The sequence below is a fragment of the Gordionus sp. m RMFG-2023 genome, chromosome 1 (genome assembly GCF_954871325.1).
Source record: "Gordionus sp. m RMFG-2023 chromosome 1, tfGorSpeb1-WG-v2, whole genome shotgun sequence".
Taxonomy (NCBI): domain Eukaryota; kingdom Metazoa; phylum Nematomorpha; class Gordioida; order Chordodea; family Parachordodidae; genus Gordionus; species Gordionus sp. m RMFG-2023.
The window spans coordinates 28,931,846-28,957,127 of NC_088775.1; the positions used below are offsets into that span (position 1 = coordinate 28,931,846).

Genomic DNA, 25,282 nt, shown 5'->3' on the forward strand with positions numbered 1-25,282 from the left:
TTAATTTTTCTAATTTCCGCTGTAACCAAAGAATTGGAGCTAAAGGATGTGCAACCCTATCAACGCATGAGCGGGATTCTGTCGTTCCATAGAAGAAGTGTCATACTGTCATAGCTGATATTAGATTACGTCCTACTAGTTTAAAGTTGATGAAATCTTGTTAGAAAGGAAAGATATTGCAATAATCGGATTTATTGCTTTGGTGGCATGAATGCACCTTATTCTAAGGAAAATATATTAAATTTTTTATAAACTTAAAAGTTTATTATTTTTGAATACTTACATTTTTATTATTAAATATTCGATTTATATCATTGTAATATTATATATTACATTATTAAATTAGATTTTAAATCTTGATAATAAAATAAATATATATGATTAATCTATTAGAATGTTAAATTTACATTTTCAAAAAACACCCAACCATCGCTGCCATAGGGTTATTGACGATTGCGATACGATAATAGTATGATTTCATACATGCACTTATAACAACTCATGTTATATATTGTTATTTTTGTGTTAGCATACGATTTTATAGACTCATTGCTACCGGTACAAAACAATGAATTTAGAGAGATAAAGTGCCTTAATGGCCTGTGGAAATTCAAGGTCCTTCCATCACTTAATACTACGATTGGTTTTGATCAAAATTGGTATGATTACCCCATGAAGAATTTCATATTGATGCCTGTACCCTCGAGTTACAATGATATAACGCTGGATTCAAATATTCGCAACTTCTTAGGTTGGGCATGGTATCAAACAGAGATTTATATTCCACCATCATGGATTACAGAATATAAATACTTATCTTTAAATAATATGTAAGTTGAAATATTATTTTAAAAAAATTATATATTTAGTTTAATGATATGGCAGCGATCATGAAGAAAAAGCATCATTCAAATATATATTGAGATTTGAAAGTGTTAATTACTATGCCATGACTTGGATTGATGGTGTTCTAATTGGATCTCATGAAGGTGGACATTTACCTTTTGAATTTGACATATCAAATTTTGTTATAACATCCAAAAGTAAAAATATTTTGTTATAAGCTTTATTTAGTTAATTCTATTGTAAATTTATACTGGATTTTTAAAATTGTTGAAATCATATCCTTTAGAGAAACCCCACTGATTCCAAAGATCTCTTAATTTTTTTAACAATCTAACTTATACATTATCTCAAATTTGCTCTACATCTATTATTACATTATGTGTTTTATATATCTAAACATTTTCATGAAACTTTTCTATGTTTGAAAGCTGTTTTTAAGTTTTAAAATTAAAAATAGCATTTGGTTATAGAATGGCATGTGCATTTTGCTTAAGCAAATACTTTTAAAATATATTATTTATCAAAGCTTATTATTTCTCAGACATTTTTTTTCCAATTAAATGAAACTTATGAAAGTATGTGTTAATATAATCTAAAAAATAATTATATGAACAAAAATATTATGCATTGATCAAAATTCATGATAAGAAGAAAAAAGTTAAACAATTTTTTTTTCTATTGCTTGATTCTTATATCATTTCAATTGCTATTTGAAAAAATGCTATTCCTTCAGTTGCAACATTCTACATTGCATAGGCAACCCATCCTGCATGGCCCAGATAGCATATGCCCTTCCCTAGAATTATTCTAATTCTAGTTCACTCTGTTTAAATGTTGATAACTGTTGAACTTCATCGAGTGAATAGACCAATATTTTAAAAAATAGCAAATAACATTTAAACAATATAAGATGACTAATTTCAATAGAATAATTAAATATTTGTTTTGATTCATAGAATAAACAAACTATATTCTTCCAGCAAAAATAAAACAACTTTTTTAATAATAATAATATATGTCCATCATGAAAAATATTTTATGGTGCCTTTGCTGCCTAGCATTAATTAGTCCACAAAACCAAATGCAGTTTGGAACTGCTGTACCCCATCATATTTTAGTTGGTACATAAAATATTTATTTAAATTTGTTTATTTAGTGGTAATATTTATTTTTTATTTGATCTACGAAATATGGCGGAAAATTTTTTATAATGCACAATCAAATTAGCTATTTTATACAAAGCAAACATTTACAAAATTAATCACATCCTTGTTCTGCCTCCTTTCCCAATTTATTTGTTAGCTTGATTTATATTAATATTTTAATTTGGGCAAAATCCAAAATTTGTTTATTAACCAAACCAAAAATAAAAGTCACCATCCTAAAAACTTAAGTCATAAGAAAGAAGCGGGTTTTTTTTTTGGTTCTGGGTTGTTGAGTCCGATTTATATAAATATTTTGCATAATCGTTTGGTTGAATTAGAGACTACCATTTTTTAAAAAAATTAACCGCTCTCCTATTAAAGTAGTCGGAAAAGAAGCTAATACGCTATGTACTATCCGGTGATCGGGGAATTTAATCGCACGATTGACCACCTTTCATGAGAATAATGTCTGACATATTTATTTACTGTTATATATAATAACCTTTTAAATTATTTTGGGTTTGGACCTCAAAACTGGAAAAAAGCCAGTACGATCACCTGATTTATCTGTATATTCTTGGAGTTATTTTAAAACTCATCGCTGGTACTCATTTATACACATCCAAAATAAAACCGTTATTGATCACAGACAAACACCCCAACCGATGCTTTACAGGTATCGGGTGAAATTTGGAGCTTGCACACTATGCCAATCTTTTTTTCTGTTAAAACGAATTAAATATTAAACGTGAATAGCCACTCCACTACCCAATTTTTTTAAAATCAATCGTCTATTTAAATTGAGCTTAAAAAACAAATGATTATTACATGCCAAAATTTCTCCATACCAGGTGGACATGAACCTCCTCTCTTTTTCCCCTCCCAAGTGAAATCTAACAGATACATATGCTGCAAAAAATTCACTACCTTTCTTTGCATAATCCCAATAAATCAATAGAAGATATGGGCTATTATAGATTTTTTTTTTTAAATTACAAATTATTTATATTTCATTTTTTTTTATAGTGGCACCTCATCTTCTCACCGTGGCCGTTAACAACACGCTTACTCACTTCACTATCCCCCAGGCTGATATCCATCGAAGTGATTTTACTTCTGCCTTTGAATCATCCACATACGGTTCATCGACATTTTTTTTACTAAAGATTTACATTTTCTTTAAAAATGAATTCTATATTGCAATTTTATAACTTTGAATTTACGAGGCACCTTAGTTTTTATTTACAAATGTTTTTTTAGGGCAATAAGAACTTTATCTCAGAATAAGCCACGTTTGGAGATCTTGCTGTAGATTTACAGGTTCCCTTTCTGAATTATTATAAATATCGCTAAAAACAAAAAAAATGGGAAATTCTTATATTTCCTGAATTTTTTTTAAAGCAAATTTGAAATATATATTAATAAATGTTAGGGAAATAAACACATTTGTGTTTCAATTTAATTTTTTTAAAATCAAAAATGGGGGAAATATCGATATTCCCAAAAGATTTGGGAACAATAATGATATTTCCTCCCATTTTGGTGATTTTTTTAAAAACTCAATTTATAATACAAGTTTACTTCCCTATATGGTAAGCGAGATTCCTAATTTTTAGCGATTTAAAACCTATCCCGTCCCGATAATTATCAATAGGTTTTATTTAAAACTTAAAGACCATACATCGAGAGGACCGGGCTTTAATTTATATATGGTTTTTATAAAAAATATTTATCTGAGACCTGTAAAGATCGACATTTTATGCCCGGCCGATTTTTTGGGGAAAAATATTTTTAAACCCCACGTCTGGGTTTCCTGAAAAAGAGATAATTTTAGCATAAATTTTTATATTTGATTTAACCCTGTCAGGGCTTTTCTATATGCCCAGCAGGTCTCTCAAATAGTATATCAAATTGAAACTTACTAGCTTATGCATTTTAATCTTAACGTATATACTCCTTCCGCGTGTTCAATTAGATTGGCCCTCTGGGTGCATATTCCCATGGAAGGCACATATATATAAAAAATAGTCGTATAAGATTTTCACAAGTTTGGCCACCTTGAGCTCATAAAAAATGTGTTTTTAGAGATGCATCTATCAAGTCGATACTCACGGTATCGATGTGAGTAGCTGTATCGATCGATACTTTCAATTTTAGTAGGTGCAAGTGGCCTTTGCTTAAAAATGATAAATAACTTTTTAATAAATTTTTTTTTTTTAAAGTCAACATTAGAGGTCGGCTTTAAACTGACCCCGTCCAGCCAAATTTTCTATCTCGTTTTTAGCCCGGCCTTAAATAATTTTACTCAAGACGACTCGTAAAATATATTTTAAACCAGTTGTCCGCCCTAACCCGAAATTTTCTTTTCCCGAACTAGTCTGCGGACTGGGCTTCGGACTATGTTGGCATCTCGTCTACCCGCTATAAATTATTTTTCAAGAAATATAACTACATTATTATTTTTTGATATCGGCCCTTACCGTGTTTGTATCGTGGTATCGAATTGAGTATCTGTATATCGTTTAAAAAGGTGGTATGCGCTTATCCCCATATTTTTTTTAGGTATTTTTTTACCATTTTATTTTTGAATATATTATTATGCCAAAGAAAATATTGGCTTTTTAAAATTTTATATTGTAGATAGCTAGAGAAAGAATTTTAGAACGTTTTTTTTCGGGCCTGACCCTACCCGTAGAATTTTTTTGACGGCTCGGTTTGCCCCACCATAAAGAAAAAAATCTGGAAAAATAGTTTCTAACAAATTGCCCAGCCCGAGAAATGATTTGCATTACAAGCCCGGGCCCGTGCAGATCCTTTAATTTGAATCAAAGTGATTCGCATGATTTCCTAAAATAAAGGATATTATAATTCTAGTACATCAACAACATCATATCTATTTTGTAAGAACTCGATGGATATTAGCTATCGGAGTTAGGCTTGATGATTCATAACTATTTATTAGCTTTTGTTTGAGTTTATTATAAAAAAGAAATATAAAAATGCAAATTAATCCCATTGAATATAGCTTATTAATTCCTTTTGATCATCTCGCTCGACAGTATTTTAAAAACAAATTCAACATTTGAAATTTTTTTTTTGAATTTTATAAACGAGAAATCTAATCTTATATTATTTTTCATCACGCGACAGAATATGTGGATAAAGCGAGCGAGATCAAAAGGAATCGCGGGAACTCTTTTTACCCATCGGGATACATCAAACAGCAATTGCTATTCGATTTTTTCAATTACGCCGGCATCCATAGAAACGTTTACCTGATCAAGGTGCGTCGGTCTTACATAGCCGATGTGTCAGTCAAAACGGTTGCCGCTAGGGTATTTATGGAAAAAATCAAGAGGCTCGAGGACGATGGGCCCAAATGGGTTTACGACTACGGTAATATTTATACAATTTTGCTGGTAAAGTTTTAGCGGAAGGGGGGGGGGTAGGGGTGGGTGAGCGTCAAATGTTTCTTAAATTTATTTTTATTTGACCCCGGGTTTCAGGCCTACTTGTAGGGATATAAAGGAGCTGTGACCACGACAATGATGAATCGTCCCTTAAATCGATTTTCGTTTTAATATGCGAATCAGAGTCTTAGAATGAAATAAAGGCCCGGCCTAGGCCCGAAAAAATAAAATGTTATATTTCCTTCTTTCTTTCTTACCTTCCTATTTAATTCTATTTTTTTGCATGATTGTATATATCACGATAATAAAATTAATTTAAAAAATAGGTAAAGTTTCAAAAAATAAATCAGGAAGGTGGGACGTGATTAAAATATGTTTCTTTAATAATTCAACGGGGTTGGAAGCACAAAAAGTAATTTATATACTGGATAGGGTTTTAGTTTTTAAAACGTTTAAAAAATGGCTCTTTATTTTATTCATGCCGAATATAATTTATATAATAATAAATGACTTTAAAAAAGATGTCGTTGACGGACTTGATATGGGATCTAGAAATGTTAGTTCCGCTCGGATCGATTTCGATGTTACCGTAAATGGGATCAGTGAGGAAGAGCTGAAAAGTTATTTAATGTCAATTTGAAATTTTTTTTATAAATGATATAAATTATTTCCTACCATTCGACAAATTGTTTTTAATTGCAATCATAGTATATCATTCTAATCTATGCCAATTCAGCGTACGATTGGACTTGCACCATCGCTATAAGGGGAGATCCCGAAAAGTCTAGCTCGTCTAAGTACCTCGACCCAATCTTAGTGAACTTATCGCGTTACCGCACCCATCCAAATGACCTAGATAGGCAGGATGATGGATTCCAATCTGTATTTTTCAAGCAAACGGTTTTGTTGGAAGACGTTCAATTTTGGTGGCCTCAGTCTATGATCCCGGACTTGGCCCCTGGCTTCTTGTACACCGCTAGAGTGACCTTGATGAGAGCCCTCAGGGTTCCTTCCAACGGTATCCATTTAGGCGAAGAGAACCGAGTTGTGATGGACGTGTACACGCAACCTTTCGGTGTCAGAAGCCTAGAAATTAAATCCAAACCCCGCTTCGTAAAGGGCACAATTGATGAAGCCCTGATCGGTTCCGAAAACGGAACTCATCGTAATGATACGCTCGATAGTTCTAAATCATCGCCCCCTAAAACGCGTTTCCTGGTGAACGGTCTCCCATTTTACTTTCGAGGATTCGGCTGGCACGAGGATTCACCCATAAGAGGGCGCGGTCACGACCCGGTTTACACTGTGTCCGATTTCGATAAAATATCTTGGCTGGGTGCTAACTCATTTCGGACCTCTCATTACCCTTACGATGAGAGCGTAATGGACATGTGTGATCGCATGGGGATTGTGGTTATCAACGAATTGCCAGGTGGGTTATTTCATAATTCCTTTTATGACAAACGCCGATCAAACCCCAATTTTGAACTCATAATATTTCACCTCAATATTTATGAATTAATGATATTTAAATTAAGTTAGCTATCTTAAGTTACATATAAAAATTAGGTCTGTGCCGATTCACACCTACGATCCGATATTGTTAAAAACTGATCCGATACCGGTCCGATTCGATACTGGTCCGATCCGATATTTGTATTGATTTTTATTTACCATCTATCTTTGTATCAATGCCACAAGAATATCAATTTTTCTTTTTGAAAAAAAACCAACTAACTTTCCTAATAAGTGTATTTTGTTTTTTTATTCTCCAAAATTTAACAATTTATTTATTTGCAATGTTTATGGGTGAATGTACAGTGTTGTTGAACAGCTCCATTTGGCTGATTTTTAAAAGGGTTAAATCAATATTTTAGTCAAAATATTATAACCTAAGTCTCGAGATTTCGCCAATAGAATCCAATTCTCTTTGCCATATGTGAGAAAAATGAATAAGCTTGAGTAATTTACTTTTGGCTAAAATCTTGGTTTTTATAATTGAACAAAAAATAGGATAATTTTAACTCTTTTTTAAAAAATTGCCACAAATTGTATTTTAGTTCCTTTTATTAATATATTATTATGAAATTATTTATACCTTTATCTTAAGAAATAAGTATTATTGATATATGTTATATATAAAATAAATTATAATATTTGAGAATAAAAATTAACGTTGGTCTGAAATTGTGGTGCTCTTGCAAAATCGTATAAACTGGAAAAAACGATTTTAAAATTTAGATTCAAATATGGAATACTTACAGATTAATATTAGTAAAGATATTTATAATACTATATCTAAACGATAGCCTAAAAAAATCTTACTTAAAAATATTTTGTAAGAATATTATTTGATAAAATTAAAATACAAGTAAATTAAAATTAACACTTTATTATGAATTCGTTTTTTTGTTCAAATGCTCCATTCATTTTTATTTATGATAGTTTATTAAATAAAAGCACAATAAACAGAGATAACTAATAATCAAATCATATAATAAAAAGAAAGAAAACGCCGAATCTTTATTTAATTCTAATTTGTTAATGGAAATAATAATTTAGCTGAATAAAAAAATTATGGAAATATTTAACCGATAATTTTTTCCATACATATTTTATATAGTAATTTTTTTTTATAAAATTTAAAGATGCGCACAACGGGTGATTATAAAATAGAATAATATCGTAGATAGCGCTTATATTAGCAATAATTACTAAAATACTTCGAAATTGTTAGTGCTCTAACATGGCTAAAATTTAATATTTTTAAATATAGTTTTTATTTATATATTTATTGAAAATTAATCAAATAAAATCTGCTCCTAACTTAATCTTAGAGATTTTATTTTGAGCACTCCCATTTCAGACAAAAAAGGAAAGAAAAAGAAAGAAGGATTAGATTCAATATTAATTAGATTAACAAGACAGTATAAATATCAACAACAAAAATATAATATATAAAATAGAAGTGACGAACTTTAGTGGTTGATCTGAATTAAATACTGCTTGAATTATATAATATTTTAAACAATATATATAATAAAATATTTTTCCCATATTTTTTCAAGGAAAAATTTAAAGTAACGAGTAATTTGTACTAAAAAAAACTCGTTACTCGCTACCCTTTCTCCACTAAAAAAGTAACGCCTTTAGTAACGACGTTATTTTAAAGCACTACTATTGAATAATCATAAAATTTATTTAATTAATATTTTGTGATAAAACTTACTTAAAAGCTACCAAATAAAAATGGATGAAACTTCACAGAAGTATAGTTTAGAATATAAGAGACTCCTTGAAAAAAGAGTCCAAATATTATCGCTTCACCGACGATCAATATTTTATATCTTTTACTCTTATAAGATAAAAAGAATATAAGATAAAAAGAATTAATTTTTTTAAAAAGAAAGAAGTTAAGTTTATCCTGATATTATTTTTTGATTTCCAGGTCGGAATACCTTGAATTTACTTGATCCGCCTAATTATATTAAAATGGGAAGGCCTAAATATACTTTTAAATTAACTTTCTAATAATTTTTTTGAGAGTCAGTTGGGCTATGAATTTTATTAATCCTAGTCAGACCTCACTCCGAAATTATAAGTTAGTTTTTTTTTGATATGAAAGTGAAAGTGAACAATCGGGCAAATCACCTGGAAGCCCTCACTCTTGAATTGTGGGTGGGCAATCTATTGAAAGAAACGAAGTAGTTCTGTAGAACGACTATATTTAGCCAATTTTAAAATTAAGATTTTAGCCAACGCAAACCATGAGATTTCGTTAATAGATGAACCTTTCTACCATCTATGAGCAAAATCTCCATGCTTGCATAATATTTTTTTGGCTAAAATATTGAGGCTAGTCATTTTCCATTAAACAACAATATAACGAAAATGTGTTTCAAAAAAATCCCAAAATTCAAATAATTTTGTTTTTCTTATTCGTAAATTTAGAAAATCCCATATGAATATTGAATTGTTTTTTAAATTAGATTAAACTGATAAAAAATTTTTAGTGCTTTATTTGAATAGTTATAAATATAGTATTTAAAATATTGACAAAAAATAGAGTGTATTAAGGCATTACAAACTAAATTACATTTTCATAAACGTCCTCAACAAGAACAAATCATTCAAACAAAAACGGCAGCCCTTGTCGGGATGGAGATTTTTTATTTATTTTATAACTCGGCGATATGTTTATTTTTTAGGCCTGTCTTGGATATGTATTTTACATCATTTTCAGATAATTTGAAAGTGTGAACTTTTTTAAAATCGGCTCGGTTAGATTTTTCATGAAAATGTTAATTGGCATTCATTATTTATTTTCCGTCCAGACTGGGCTTAAGCTTGGGCCTGCAGGTCTCTGAAATATATATATACTTTTTTTCTCCATCTAGCTGTAGGTGTCCGGTATTTCAACGATAAAACCCTGGCCCTTCACACCCAAATGGCGAAAGAGCTATACAGTCGAGACAAGAACAGACCGTCCACTTTCCTCTGGTCTTTGGCTAACGAACCCCGTTCCGCTCTCAATGAGAGCAAGAATTATTTTAAGAGTCTATCGGATCTTTTTCACATTCTAGATCCCCGAAGGTTCGTTACAGCGGCCATTTACGAACCAACCGGAAGGGATTTGATAGGTATCAGCTGTTATATATTTTATTTTTTCATAGTCTTTCAATTGAGGAATTTTTTTTTAGGGATGTTATATAATATCTTCCTTTAATATAAAAATGAAACTTCCAATCTTTTGTATTACCTGAGATAATGAGAGTTAGAGGCATAAAAATCGTTCTCTTTACTCTTTATTGATAATATTCAATTTATTTATTTCAAAAACCTGCAGAGTTACTAATTGCACCTCCCGGCTCGGATTTTTTAAAATATATTATATTTAATTTTTATAGATAATAATGGCGATATTTGGTTTTAAAATATATGGTCCGGCCCGGGTATATTTAAAAATTTAAAACACGGCCCAGCCCGTGTACCCGGGCTTAAGGCCGGGCCTGCAGGTCCCTGATTTATTTATTAAAAGCAAAATTAGTTTGCGCATTGATTTTAATACTAATATAAATTAAATTAATGATTGATAATTATAGGGTAAAAATTTAAATTAAAGAAATTCTTTGTTAACCACCATATGTCAATTTTAAAATAAAGTAATTTTTCAAAATGGCTATAACCTCCAATTTTTTTTCTCAAATTTATTTTTACTCTTTTTTCCACAATAATTTAGAACGGTTTCTTAATTTTTTCAAAAAAAATATTGCGAATAATATAAAAAAAATTACAAATGGCACTATTCAGCTACTAATTACCAACAATTAATGTTCGCTAAATTCAATGTGTCATACGCTTTCAAAATTAACCCATCTGTCTTATTGATATTATTGTTATATTACTATATCAGATAGGGATAAGTGGACGGGGTCAGCTGGCCAACCCTCCTAATTTATTCGCGATTATGAGTTAATATCCCTATGTCGACTGAGCGTCGGAGTTTAACTCACCTTTTTATACATGCGGCAGACATGTCATGTCACAGCCAAGTTTATACATATAAATTGAAAAATACACAAAATTTAATGGGTAAAAATTGCCTTAATTCATAGGATTGGTTACTCTACATATGCAGGAATACATTTCAGGTCAAATCAGACTTTCAAAATTTAATAATTGTTCTTAAATGATAAAATGAAAATATTACGAATCCCCATGGTTTCCATATCTCAATACTACACATATATTAGGATCAAAGAAATATGCCCCACAAAAAGCCAATTTGAAATAGTTCACATTTATTTGCGTCCGCATTTTGAAAATGCAATACTACGACAAAGCGTAATACATTCCCAGGTTTTATCATTTTAACCCCCGATATGTCATTTTTCTTTCGATGTTAACCCGTTAATTACCAAGACATAAAAAAAATTTAATTTTATTTATTAATACATTAGTATAAACATATTTATATACCAAAATTTCACATTATATGATTTTTTGAATTTTCCAAAAATCAAACATTGGAAGTTTTGAAAAATAATGAATAAATAAATAAATATAATGCCCTTTACTCTCAAACCTTCACTCTCAAAAATATAACTTAACAATCCTTTCTTAATAATTAAATAAATACCAACAGTAAACATTACTAAAGGACAAACAGATTGTTTAATTTCATGTTATACCATATTTTATTTATGTTCACATCCAAATAATTATAAAGGTTTCATATTCATAAAAATAGTTGAATCTCCTCCATTCTTTGTTCTTCCCAGCTGACATCTTCTCCTCTCCCATTCTCCCTTCTTCCCCCAAGGAAAAATTCATTCTTCATGTCATAAAATGACTGACATTCAGTATATTATATTAAATTTATTTCTTCTTTTTTTTCAGCGGTTACAACACGCCCACCCTTCACAAGTCCAGCGTCCCTCTCTGTGGTGGTGTTGTATCGAATCACCTCTTTGAATTGTATCGGGACACCTTGAAGACGTTTAAGGAATTTATCGAATCGTCTTCCCTTATGATTATTTATAATATAATATCTCCAATACATTTCAATATATAATCACGAAAACACATATTATCAATTATGACATATACATTGGGGTATCTGCATTTATAATCTATGGAACATTAATATGGACAATGTAATATCAGCAAAACATAATAATTCATTCATTTTAAGACATTTGGGAAATAGGATCTATAATATACATCATTTGGGTATGATTAATGGTATTAGGAAATAACGATTTTACATATAATACTGTAATGTGAACACATGATCTATGTGTGAAATGCAATTTCAACACATGTAATTGTCCTTCTGTCATGTAAACAAAATCAAGGCTACATTTTTATAAATATCTCCTAAAATAGATATAAAAAGACATTTTTATGTATTAAAAATGATTGTGCAAATTTGCCAAACAAAGATTTTAAATAAAATTACACGACATATGTATAGAAATAAATTTAATATTTTAAAGGGAGGAAAAATATATAATATGTAGAAAATACAATATTTTTTATCTAGGAATTACTCAGTATCCTAAGAAAAATATACCATTTCTACCTAACTCTGCCATCACAATTAGCACAAATTCACAAAAATGTAGAATGCGAAGTAACAAAAATTGAGAATATAATGGGCTATATGGTATATATGTAAAGAATTTTTAATATACCTTCACAATATAAAATAATTTGAGTTTTTTTTTTAGAAAAAATGTTCTTAAAGTAAATAGTGATGTGCTATATAATTATTGCAAAGATAAAAAAAATGTAATATGCAGCATAAATTTACAAAAAAAAATTTACACAAAAAAAAACTTTCTCCAGTACTAAACAATATTCCCACCTCAAGGCATACCCATTAACATGGCTGACCTTATCTGTAAAAATATTTTCTCTTCACATCATTGCATACCATAAAAATAATATAATAATTGCAAATAAAACTTTTTATAATTTAAAAAAAAATATATATATTAAATATAAAGATTTCATAATTTGGGAAAAAAAATATTACACATCATCTAATATATCATATAAATCCATACCCAATTTATATATATATCATATGCAGACACTAAATCAAAATAACTATCCACCTATAACATTATAGATGTTATTCTGACTTCATCATACTTCAATTCCTTTAAATTATCATTCATAATATATATCATATGTGTAATTCACATTACACCCTATTTCATAAAAATGGTTAATTACTTCAAAATAAACAACATTAACTCACCCTCAATAGATCCCTTAATAACATATCAATCTTAATTGAAACTGAATTTTACATATACAATATATTAACATTAATAATAAATTATCCCACACATGTCCATCCCTTTAAAAACCCCAAATGCACAATTATATAACACATACTTTATTACAAAAGTCCATTTTTATATATATTTTCATAAATTTCAAATATTTAAATATTTAGCAATCCCTTCTGTTCTGCTGATCTTGAGGTCTTATCTTCCTATGACGGAATACCTATAACACCATTCAATGAGTCTTAAAGCGTACCAAATAATAAGACAATAATTATTGTCAAACATTGGATGTAAAATATACATCTAGACATATAATACCACAAATATTATTGTCTTAAATGTCCAAATTGAAGACATCTAATACCACAAATATTATTGTCTTAAATGGGCCAAAATGAATCAAATATCATTAAACAATAATTAATCATTTTATTTTAATTTTCAATCCTAATACTCATTACATACTTTCTATCTTAAACCTTGTAAGCTAAATATTTCAGATAAAATTATAGAAACCCTTAAACTCACCTCTTAATCTCACTTACCCCTGTATAGTTCTTAGTACTTATGTGTTGTGTACCTAAATCCATATGTTGTCGATCCTGGTCAGCTGGCAACACTTTTGAAAAATAATAAATAAATATAATGCCCTTTACTCTCTAAAATATAACTTAACAATCCAAACAATCCTTTCTTAATAATTAAATAAATACCAACAGTAAACATTACCAAAGGACAAACAGATTGTTTAATTTCATGTTATACCATATTTTATTTATGTTTACATCCAAATAATTATAAAGGTTTCATATTCATAAAAATAGTTGAATCTCCTCCATTCTTTGTTCTTCCCAGCTGGCATCTTCTCCTCTCCCATTCTCCCTTCTTCTCCTAAGGAAAAATTCATTCTTCATGTCATAAAAGGACTGACATTCAGTATTATTAAATTTATTTCTTCTTTCTTTCAGCGGTTACAACAGGAAGGAGTTCATTTTTTGGTGAAATAATTTTGAGCATTATATATGAATAAGTACTTCACATTTATCACACTTATATGTCGTATTTATTTTGCAACATTTGCAATGACCACACGATTGGCTTTAATTGACATATAACTTATCTCTGTCTCTCGGATTGAATCAATTGAGCATCTTGATGAACTTTTTTTCATTAGTTTTTGATCCAATTGACATTTTTCGGTTCGATTTATGCGGATTGTTCCTGTACAACGTAAACCTTTTTTCCTAGCATTCTGCAATGACGACTATCATTCCAATAACAGAGCAATTTTTTTATCACTGAAGGTTTCATAAGATCCTAAAAGTAAAAAATTATTAAAGAATAGTGAATGTATTTGAGCTTTAGAAATAACAGCTGTCAATTTGGTCACCACTCTTTCACCAAGAGGACTAGTTTTATTTTCATCCTTCTTAGTATAAATATCAAAAGAAAAATGATATCCACTTCACCAAATTTTACTGGCTTTCCTCGCATATCTTTAAAGTTAGATTTCCATAATAGGGGATCATTTGTTCATCCAAACTTATATTTTCTTTGAATATCCCAAATCGTAGATTTCGACCAATAATATATAAAAATGGTCTGACCTTCGGCAAGTTTTATCGATATTGTTGGCCAGATGTAGATATCTTTTTATTTCTTGGAAACGATTTCTAGACATTTTTTTGGACCTACATCTTCATCTTGAGACCATTATAAATTTTCTGTGGAAGAATATGATATCCACAATATAAAATAATACCTATAAAAATGTCCAAATCCAAATCCATAATGTCAAAGGAATGATTTAATTTTTGATTAGCATATAATTTTGTTTGATTCATTATAAGTGAATACATGTCTTCATCAAAAAACATACGAAATAATTCTAGAGGAGATTTTACATTTATATCTGGGAAAGAATTTTCTAACTGAATTGGTTCTTTTCAAATCATAGTATCCTTTTCACTATTTTTTTTCCATTTTATATTTAAAATTTTTATTCTCTTAGATAGTTGAATATTATTTATCATACTCTAACTATTTATCACAACATCTTCTAGTTCTTCTTTCCATATATCTTGATCGTTACCTTCTTCAACTGTAACGTCTCCTATATTATCTGGTGATAATACAATAATTTCATGTTCATCATTATCCGAATTTTCTAATAATGCGTTTAAAGCTCTTTTTAAATGAACGAATTTTATGCTGGCACTAAAAAATCTAAAAAATTGAAAAATTTAGATATCTTTGTTTACCGATGTTTGAAAATAGAACATTAAAATATTTTACATTATATCTTCGCGAAATGAATACCTTAGATAATATTTTAATGAAATAGTTAAGGATATGAGTTATAGTTTTTTTCTTATAACAATTTTTTTAAGGCAAGTATCTGGACGTAATTTGCTTTAATAGGTACCACGGGTGGTACGAAGACACGGGCGAATTGGAACTCATCACGCCTCAAATGACCGTCGATATAAATTCTTATGGAAACGTGTACGCGAAACCTATTATCATCACGGAGTACGGGAGCGAAACGATCCCAGGTATTTCGTTTATTTTATATAAAAATGTATGAAATAAAAAGTATAATATCTTTGCAGTGTATCCATCCTAATATATACGTAACCGGCAATAATTTGCATAATCAGGCACGGCATCTACTGCCTGATTAATGCAGGCAATCCAGAAAATTTAGGATATAAATATAAATATGGTCAAATTGTAAATTTATAGGATAGATATTTTACACACACTGTTGTACATTTTCAAACAAATCAGATATTAGAATATATATAACACATTTCAATAAATACTTTTTCATATTTTTCAAATTTAAATCATTTATTTAGCTTGTTTTTAAAAAAAAAGAAGATTAATATGATTTTGCCGTTCCAGCATGTATAAAATACCTCCTAATAAAGTTTGGAAAAATTATATAAAATATTATACTTATTGTCTAATAACGCATATTGCGGTTAAATATATAAATATGAATCTAAATAATAAACCCTAAACTATTTATGCTTCTTGTAGGATACCATTCCAATCCTCCTTTAGTGTTTTCCGAGGAGTTTCAAGTCGAGTTCATCAAAAGGTATCATCGTTCTTTCGACAAATTTCGCAATTACAAACCAAAATTTACTAATAACCATTTTAACCTCCATCAACTTTCGAACAATGCCGTCTTTAAACACGATACTGAAGTTATCCTGATTAACAGGGTTGATGATTACACATTTGGGGCTAAGTACCATATGCCCGATGTATCTGTAGATAATTCTAATGGATTGGCTGAATGTTTTGAAAAATCAAATTTGATAGGTATAATATAATGAAATTCTTTACAGTATAATTTACATTTTAATTTATAAAATGCCTATGCAAATTACATCAATAGGCGAGAAGGTTTTTATATGATTATCCCATATTGGAAATTATCGTAATATCATTATATAAAAAAATTTGTATTAGTATTGAATTAACGAAAAAAGTGTTTATCATAATAATGCATAATTTAATACATTTTGAATATATAATTCCTAATTAAAAAATTATATATTAATATTAGACTATTATAATAAATTGAATATTTATTGAACAAGTTAGTGATGATTTTAATATTTCATACAATTTTGACAATAAATTTTTTAAACAAATTTTTTGTACCAAAAATATTATTTCAGTATTAACGCAAAATCATTTATATAATAATAAAATTCTATAATTAATTAAAGCTTTATGCAAAATATAGTATAATGAGGGATAATAAAATATTTTTATTTAGAAAAAGAAACTTATAATTATTTAAAATATTCAAACAAAAAAGGAGAATAGATTTAAATCATGATTTTTATTAAAAAAAATCAATTTGATTTAATCATGCCTATCCTAAACTATAGTAATGAAAGAGCAGATCAATATATTTGCTTAATCTTTTTCGTATATTTGCCCTTTTCCAGATTCACCAGGGTAGGCCAAATACCCTTCTATTCCCTTTATTTCCATTTTCCGATGTCTTGAGCATCACTGCTCAAATCTAGCCTTTTCATATTATTTTATTAAGTTTCTCTGGGTCTTGTTCATAGAAGGTAATAGATCATGGTTTTATTATAGAATGCTCTTCCTGACATCAACCTCTTTCGTTTGCCTGTTACAATTTTTCGAGGAAACTATGATCTTATTCTATCCCAGAACCTAGAGAACTTCTTAACCTCCATTAATCCCCTGAAGGAGTTGCCACTTCCCCATCATTTTGAGGCAGGATTTTTGGGAAGAAATATTGGCTTAAAATAACAAAAACGGATCCAAAAAGTGATTACAGTTTTAAATTGATGTCTTCATTCATTCCAACCCGAACTAAACTAAATTCCAAAAAAAAATTAAAAAACATTTTACTAAAGTTAATCGATCGCATAACATTTTAGTATACCCCAATTATAAGATGGGAAACGCTTGATACAATTATAGTGGAGCGTTGGAATATTAAAAAGCTGTTAATCCTTAGAAAATATAATCCATTTCTAGATTATAAATATGCAATTGAATTAATAAAACATGAATATCACTTAAAATCGCAATTTCCATTAACGCAAATTGTAAGATGATTATATTACTGATCAAACAGGGTTGTCAAGTCGGTCAATTGACCCGTCAAATTCGGTCAATTGACAGAAAGAAGGAGTATTTGACCTGGTCAAATACTCTAAAATGTTATTGGTGAATAACTATATTTATTTAATGAACTAATATGTATTTAAAGCATATTTATCAATCTTATTTGTTTACAAATTATTTAAAAATATATTTGTATCATTAAGGCTTCGATTTAATTATAATTTTATATAAAAATATAAAATTTTCTTATTAAAATATTAGAATTTCAATTTGAAATATATAAAAAAAGAATTTTCTCATTAGTTATTTGATTGGATCTAAATAAATAAAGATTTTACTTAAGCATGGTTTGAGAAATTACGAATTGTTAATTTATATTACATTATGTACAAATATCCAAACAAGATGGGTATCATAAATAAAATGTAATGAGCAAATATAAATATGCAAGAAAGCACTGAAAGCAGCTGTTGAAGAAGTTGGATATTTGTCCATGAGAAATTATCAATAATATATTAAAATATTTTGGACAAAAAATTTTAAATTTTAAACTATTCATAAACATTTAGCTATCTCATTGACCTTAGCTTACGTATAAAAACAAGATGCTTAATTTAGAAAACACATAATACAATCATGTCCATGATTTTATAATTTACCAATCTAAAAAAAAATATTAAAGATAAGTTTGAAAAGAAAACAATTCAAATACATGTGCTCTCACTGCACTGCTGATTATTTATTGGATTTCCAATTAGTTTGATGAAGCATATGACATAATACAAAAATTAGTCGTTTCATAAAGAGATGATCATCAAAATATTTTAAGTGGAATCATAAATTTCAGAAGTAAAAGCGGAGTATTTAATAGCCAAAATATGTGGAACCAGTAACTTTCATAAAAAACAATCAGATTTCGGGCTCAAGTTGTTGGAATGGGCTTTGTTTACATTGAATATTAAGAGAAGTGTGTAAGAAATTCGATTGAAGATCTCGACAACCAGAAAATTGGTAGGAGTATATCATATAACTTAAGATTGATTAAAAAATGTTAAAGAAAATGATAAGATCGATTGAATATAAATTAGAACAAGGCTCTGCCATAAAGAGCGAAACATTCATTATAGAATTTAGAAAATTATTTAATAAACATACATTTTTTACTATAAATAGAATTAATATTGTCTTAAAAAACATTTATTTGAATTTGACCGGTTAAATATCGGTCAACGAATCTTATTTGACCGGTCAAATGCACAACCCTGGATCAAACTAAATAAAGTGGTAGCGCCTTATCTTCTTTTATGCGTCGAATGATAATATGGGGTTACGAGAAGAATAACAAGGATCTATACATAGAAGTACTTTGACGTGGGAATGGATACGTGATACGGCATTAAAATATAGGGAGGTGGGAAAAATGTAAAGGTTAGAGAAAAATTGAAGTATCCAAGAAGCTTCTTATTGAAAATGATTCTATAACCAAAGGTGCAACACCAATGGTCCCCAATAAATAATGGGATAGGGTTTTTAATTTGTGACACGCGTAACATCAAGGAATAGTAAAGCTGAGAAATGATTAGAGAGTGAGGGCATATGATGGCCATAGATGAATGAGAGTGAGACAATATATAAATTGAATAGGAAGTGTGAGACGTGATAAATGGGCGAGGGCGCCAGATTTAAAGATTATAGATAGTGTTGAGAATCGGTAAATAATCTGGAGGAGAGAGTACATGGAGATTTTTTTTAAGTATACAATTTTTAAAAAATGTGGTAATGGTTAATATTTTAAATGAGGTGAATGGAAAGTAGCAAACATATTAACAAGTAAAATAGCAAGAAAAAATAAAGGGCAATGATTGGGAAGATTTGAATTAATAAAACATTTTTATCAGGTGGGGTGTCGGTTGTTGCAAGTTAGCGATTCTATAAATCTATAGATTTTAAAATGCATAGTATGGAGTAGAGCCCTGCACGGCCTGTCAGAACCCTGCTCAGATACTGCCAGTCCGACCCGAGGCCATAAAGATAAATCCTAGAAATATCCTCAATAATTATTTTGCTTCATCGAAATGTCAATCAGAATTACGTGCCATTTTTCACCTAACGCATTTCACTTATTCATTTACATAATTTCCATTTTCTAAATTAACAATTTCCTGTGATTTGTGAAAACTTTATTACTTACATACATCATATTCTATCAGGTAAATATATTATAATTAAACTCAAATTCCAAATTTTTTTAGCCAGGCTTGGGCCGAGCTGGAACAAAAAATTTATTCCCGGACTGGGCTCCGTCACGAATTTGTGTAAATTCGGGCTCGGGATCGGGTTCGAGCCGCTAATAATTATTTTGCAAGGCTCTAGTATGAACCCTCATATTATTTTAGCTTAATAGACTAGTAAAGAATAGCAGGGTTAGTAATATCATAGTTGAAGAAACTTAGGAAAGAAAGGAAGGGTAGAGTAATGTTTGTATGTCTACTATTACGAAATTTTTACTATATATTCCAAAAATGTCTATATGTAGAATATTTTTCGCTTTCCCAATACTTTTTTTTAACGCAGGCTTAGTCATTACAAGTATCTCGCTTTCTACCTAACTTTTCTATCTCTTCTATCCCTAGCCACCATATATGAGCTCTTTCTAATATTTTCATCCTTGCATTCCTTAATGGTTCGCGTGCAATAAGTTCAATACCTTATGTCGTAATCTATTGATGAGATATCATTCATATGGAACGACATATCTCTTTACGAAATTTATAATAAATAAGAGTCAAAATGATATATTTTACAAAAACAACTGAGTAAGATAGAGAGATAGAAAGAAAAACATATATAAACGATATAAAAAGTTTACACATCTTTTATCTTATTTATCCATTTTATCAAATTCGTTTCGCCTAAAATATAACTCTTAAGATTTTTTGAATTCCTTTGGCGAATGCACCTTTACAGCTAATAAACACATTGACCAATTTAAATAATATTTCATTTAAAAACTCAAGGCACTATTACTAATGATCCTTTAATTAAACATATTAATATAATTTAACTATCAACTATCTAAGATGAACCCGAAGCTCAACATTCCAATTTGGTGGGGGAGATGATTTGGAACTTTGCCGATTTCGAGACCGATCAAACTATAACGAGGGTCGGAGGTAACAGGAAAGGAATTTTCACGAGGGATTCTAGGAGCCCCAAGATGGCCAGCCATACCCTGAGAAAGAGGTATTGGAGCATCGCCAAGGAAGACCAAGACAAAATTATCGCAATTTTATCAGGGGGGTGATTTAATCTTTAATAAATTTTATATAATTCCTTCAATTTGGTTAGTTATATTTTTATATAAACTTGTTTTAATATAAAAACAATCATTTATTTTTTAAGAAACTAATTATGAAATAAGAAATTTAATTTTTTAAAAAAAATTGATAATAATCTGAGAAAGTGATGATTTATATTCTTTGTAAACCACGGGTTGAAATGACTTTCCTCCTCGTCTTTAGGAGAAATTTTCAATTATATACAATAAAATTATTCAATATTAGCCATCTTTATAATTATAAGATTTAATTATATTGTTATCACACTAGTCATGGCTCATAAAGGAAATTTGTATTCGATGTCAAGAATATTAATCATTTCTCTAATTATAATTCTATATTTATGTTCTGTGAAAATAAATTATACAAAATCTGATTTTATACTGAACTATTCTAATTTAATAAATTATGATTAAATTTTTTTTCCATTAAATTAACGTATTTTATACCTCAGATTGATTGAACCCTAACCAAAACAATTTATTATTTTATTTCAATTTAAACAAACTGAAAATTATGTTTCAATTACTTTAGTTAAGCTTCAACCATACTCATTTAAAGCATAAGATAACATTTAAATAAATTATGTGAATCTATATCTAAGACATATTTTTTTGCAAGAATTTATATCTAGATCCTTTTTCATGCTTAACTTTGAGAACAAATAATTATTTGAAATAGATTGTGATATGTCAATTGTTTTATATAGTAAAAATAAGTTTATAAACCAAGAAGAATATAATGGAATTGAAGATGTTTTGAGAAAATGATATGTGAACAGATTTATGTCATGTGCTCTTTGCATATTTTGTCTATTATTTTGCATGGTTTAGTAATTTTTGGGCAAGTTTAAAATTTTCCCTACCTTTTACGCCATTCTGTGAGGTTTAGTAATGATGATGTAATTATAAACCGAACCGATATAAATTTTTTCAAAAAAACCCGAAATGGAACAAAACCTTTATAAAATTTTATACTAAAAACCGAACCGCTATCGAAACCCGGCTTAGGATAATGATTTAAAATTTTGCCTTTGGTAATTTTAACACGAATATTATGATTTTGGTAGTTGTGGGATGAATATAAATAAATATTTTAAACGAAATTTAAAATAGATATTTTCCGATATATAATTATATCGGTGTCCTATAGGTGCAGAGGTATTTAATATTTTGATTATTTTTCATTTATATACCAAAGAAAAAGAGTAAATTTGCGTTCATAAATATATTTTATATTGTATAAAATAAATATTAATTAATCTCTAAATTAAATTATTATTTTTTATAGTTTTCTTAGCCCAGTTGGAGTATTTTTTAAAATTTAAGCCAGGCTCCTAGCATTTTTAACAAATTTTTAAACCCAGTCCTGGTAAAAAAATACAGCCTGCAGGTCTCTGATTTATATACTCGTCAAACAAAGCTAAATTTTTTTAAAAATATTAAAGTAGTAAAATCAAAATATTTGCTCCAATGAAATTATTTTTGACTACTCAAGACGATTTTTCAGTGTAATCAAGATCAAAAAAATATTTATTATGACTTCTTTTAAATTAAAAATAATGTCATATATATTATATATATGTCATATTGAGATATGGAATTCATGGTAGGGTCACTAGCTTTTACAATCTCAGTGGGCTCAGAAAAAATTTTTAAATTTTTTGAAAATTACCTTCTTTTTTTTAGCTAACATTATCCAAAACTACCTCTTTTTTTAGCTAACATTATAATTACATTTAGTATTTTTATAAAAATCAAAATTTTAGGGGGCTCTTCAAATTTTTCAGGGAGCTCGAGCCCCTGCCACCCCCCCCCCCATTGTGATGCTACTTATTTATGGATATTTGGAATCTATATGTTTTAAATCATTTACCGAGGGAAATTTTTAAATGTTAAAAATCTGATTTGACTAGAAATGTATTCCAGCATGTAAAGAATGCCCCACTGTAAATTTCTGACAATTTTCGCTATAAGGAAATATATATAAATTAACGGTAGTTTTAAAGTTCACTGCAAAATTATCTGAAATTCACAGTGTGGGTCACTATATACATGTCGATATACATTTCCGGTCAAATCATATTTTTGAGATTTAAAAATTCATCTCAGTAAATGATATATAAAAATAAAATTATACTTTCAACTTGAATCAATATAGCAATGTGGCGACTAAAATTTGAATGAATATTTTATTTGCTATATCCTTTAAAAGTAAATTTAGTCCATTAGCTGCACACCCAATGCAGTCGGTAGTTGGATAGTTATTTCTTTAAGTTTCCATATTTTCTTCATATTGCTTGCATTATCTGTTATTATGATATGATTTTTGTTTTCCTATTTCTTTAATTACTTTTAATTTGTAGAAAATTGGACTTGGGATGATAAAATTTATAATACATTCCCACTTTTACTTGTCCACTCGTTATCACTAATAAGGAACAAATTTTTATCTGAACTTTAGGTTACTATATTTTCAATTCTTTTAAATTAACAAATTTCTATTGAGTAAATATCTAGATGTATTTTAAATGTAAATTCTTAAGATATTTAATAATTGAGCCTTATAATTCCATATTAATTATAATTTTTTTAAAAAACTATATATTATATAAATTTTATTCCTATTAATTATAAATATATTCTCTAATATCGGCATTTAGACGAGTATCTTGTAAAATTTTAAATTCTTTATTAATATTATATTTTATAAATAATGTAACAAATTTAATACCATCCATATCTATACAAATCAAAAAATATATAAATATGAATTTAAAAAACTTCCATAAATCTTTCATTTCGTTTTCTTTGGGCTGTATTTTTATTTAAAAAAATTTCATTTGCCCGCGTTGGTTCCTTTTCGATATGTTGACACATCTGAAATCCATTCCAAATATGATGGTCCATTAATCCAGTTAAGAAATTTTTAAAATTTTTCATTAGGAATATCTTATTGTTGAAGCCCATAATATTCATTATTTAAATCTTGGCAGATTCTTTTTATTTGCTTTCCGCCAAATCACACATCTAGGGTCTAAGGCCAATTTCTTTTTAAATTAAGGTATATATCGGAAAGAATTTCTTACATAAATAAATAAGTTTTATTAAAATTTATTCAAGTCATTATACTCTCGTTTTCAAAGCTATCCATTAGATGTGACTGCGTGATATTTTAGAAAAATTAGAAATTGGCCTATTTTTAATCTTACTAGTTTTGGATTTTTTAAAGTATATTTTTAAATAAAAGTCAAATTTCGGAATCTAGCGACATCTGTAAATATTTACCTATAGGCAAAGTATATATGAGAGTGGGAGTATGAAAGATTTTTTTCCATTTTTTTGAAGGGGTAAGGAAGTAGGCATTTAAGCAAGTGTAGGGTAAAGTAAGAATAAACTCTATTTATAGAATTAAAGATAAAAATAACTGATAAAATTTAAATTTATTAATAAATATTTATTTCTCATTTTACAGATAACATTTTAGTAGTTTGAAGTTGTACACATGCGGTACTATTGTTTAACTAGTTGATTATTACCAACTAATATTTATTTGTAATTCATTGCCGAAATAGTCATGAAGTCTGAAAGAGTTTAATTAAAATTTTTCGAGGTTATAAATTGTGGCTTATTATAAGATTTGTAATTAATATCATGGGGTGGTTAGATCATAATGGATAAATAAGTATTGCGGGCGATGGCCGTACAATTTTTTTTATGGGATAGGGATAGATTTTGGAGAGTATTTGCTGGCACGCCTTTCATAACGGCGGCGCATGGCCGGTGCTTAATTTTTCAAAAGTAATTGTAATATTTTATACATTCTTTTTCTAATGATTAGTCAGTTGCGATATGTCAACAGAATAAATACCTAATTACAATAAATCATCTGATACGCTAGATCTTGATAGTACTTATCCATATACCCTGATGCGCTATTTTAAATTGGTGCTTCCAATGAATTAGCAAGAATGCGACTCAAATGAGAACATTAAAACTAAATGTCCCAACCAGATGGCACAGTATATTATTTATGCTTAAAAGCATATGGAACTGATAAAAATCGAATTAATATTAGATCTCGTAGAAGAACTATTGATTTTTCTTTCGAAATTT

The 25,282-nt window shown here is 28.7% G+C and overlaps 1 protein-coding gene across 3 annotated transcripts; it reads left to right on the forward strand.

Moving 5' to 3' along the window:
* The first annotated feature begins 454 nt into the window (after positions 1-454).
* Positions 455-21,473, forward strand: LOC135922709 (beta-glucuronidase-like). Of its 3 annotated transcripts, none has more exons than XM_065457150.1 (10): positions 455-830; positions 886-989; positions 3,018-3,131; positions 5,142-5,387; positions 5,923-6,021; positions 6,138-6,833; positions 9,799-10,041; positions 15,594-15,758; positions 16,249-16,536; positions 20,910-21,473. In XM_065457150.1, exons 1-10 carry the CDS (start codon positions 502-504, stop codon positions 21,131-21,133), a joined length of 2,508 nt encoding a protein of 835 aa, XP_065313222.1. In that variant the 5' UTR covers positions 455-501; the 3' UTR covers positions 21,134-21,473. The 3 variants fall into 3 exon arrangements, with proteins under 3 accessions (XP_065313222.1, XP_065313221.1, XP_065313223.1); XM_065457149.1 differs by having other exon boundaries at positions 456-830; positions 886-1,043; positions 20,910-21,472; XM_065457151.1 differs by having other exon boundaries at positions 696-830; positions 870-1,043; positions 20,910-21,465.
* The last annotated feature ends 3,809 nt before the right edge of the window (positions 21,474-25,282 follow it).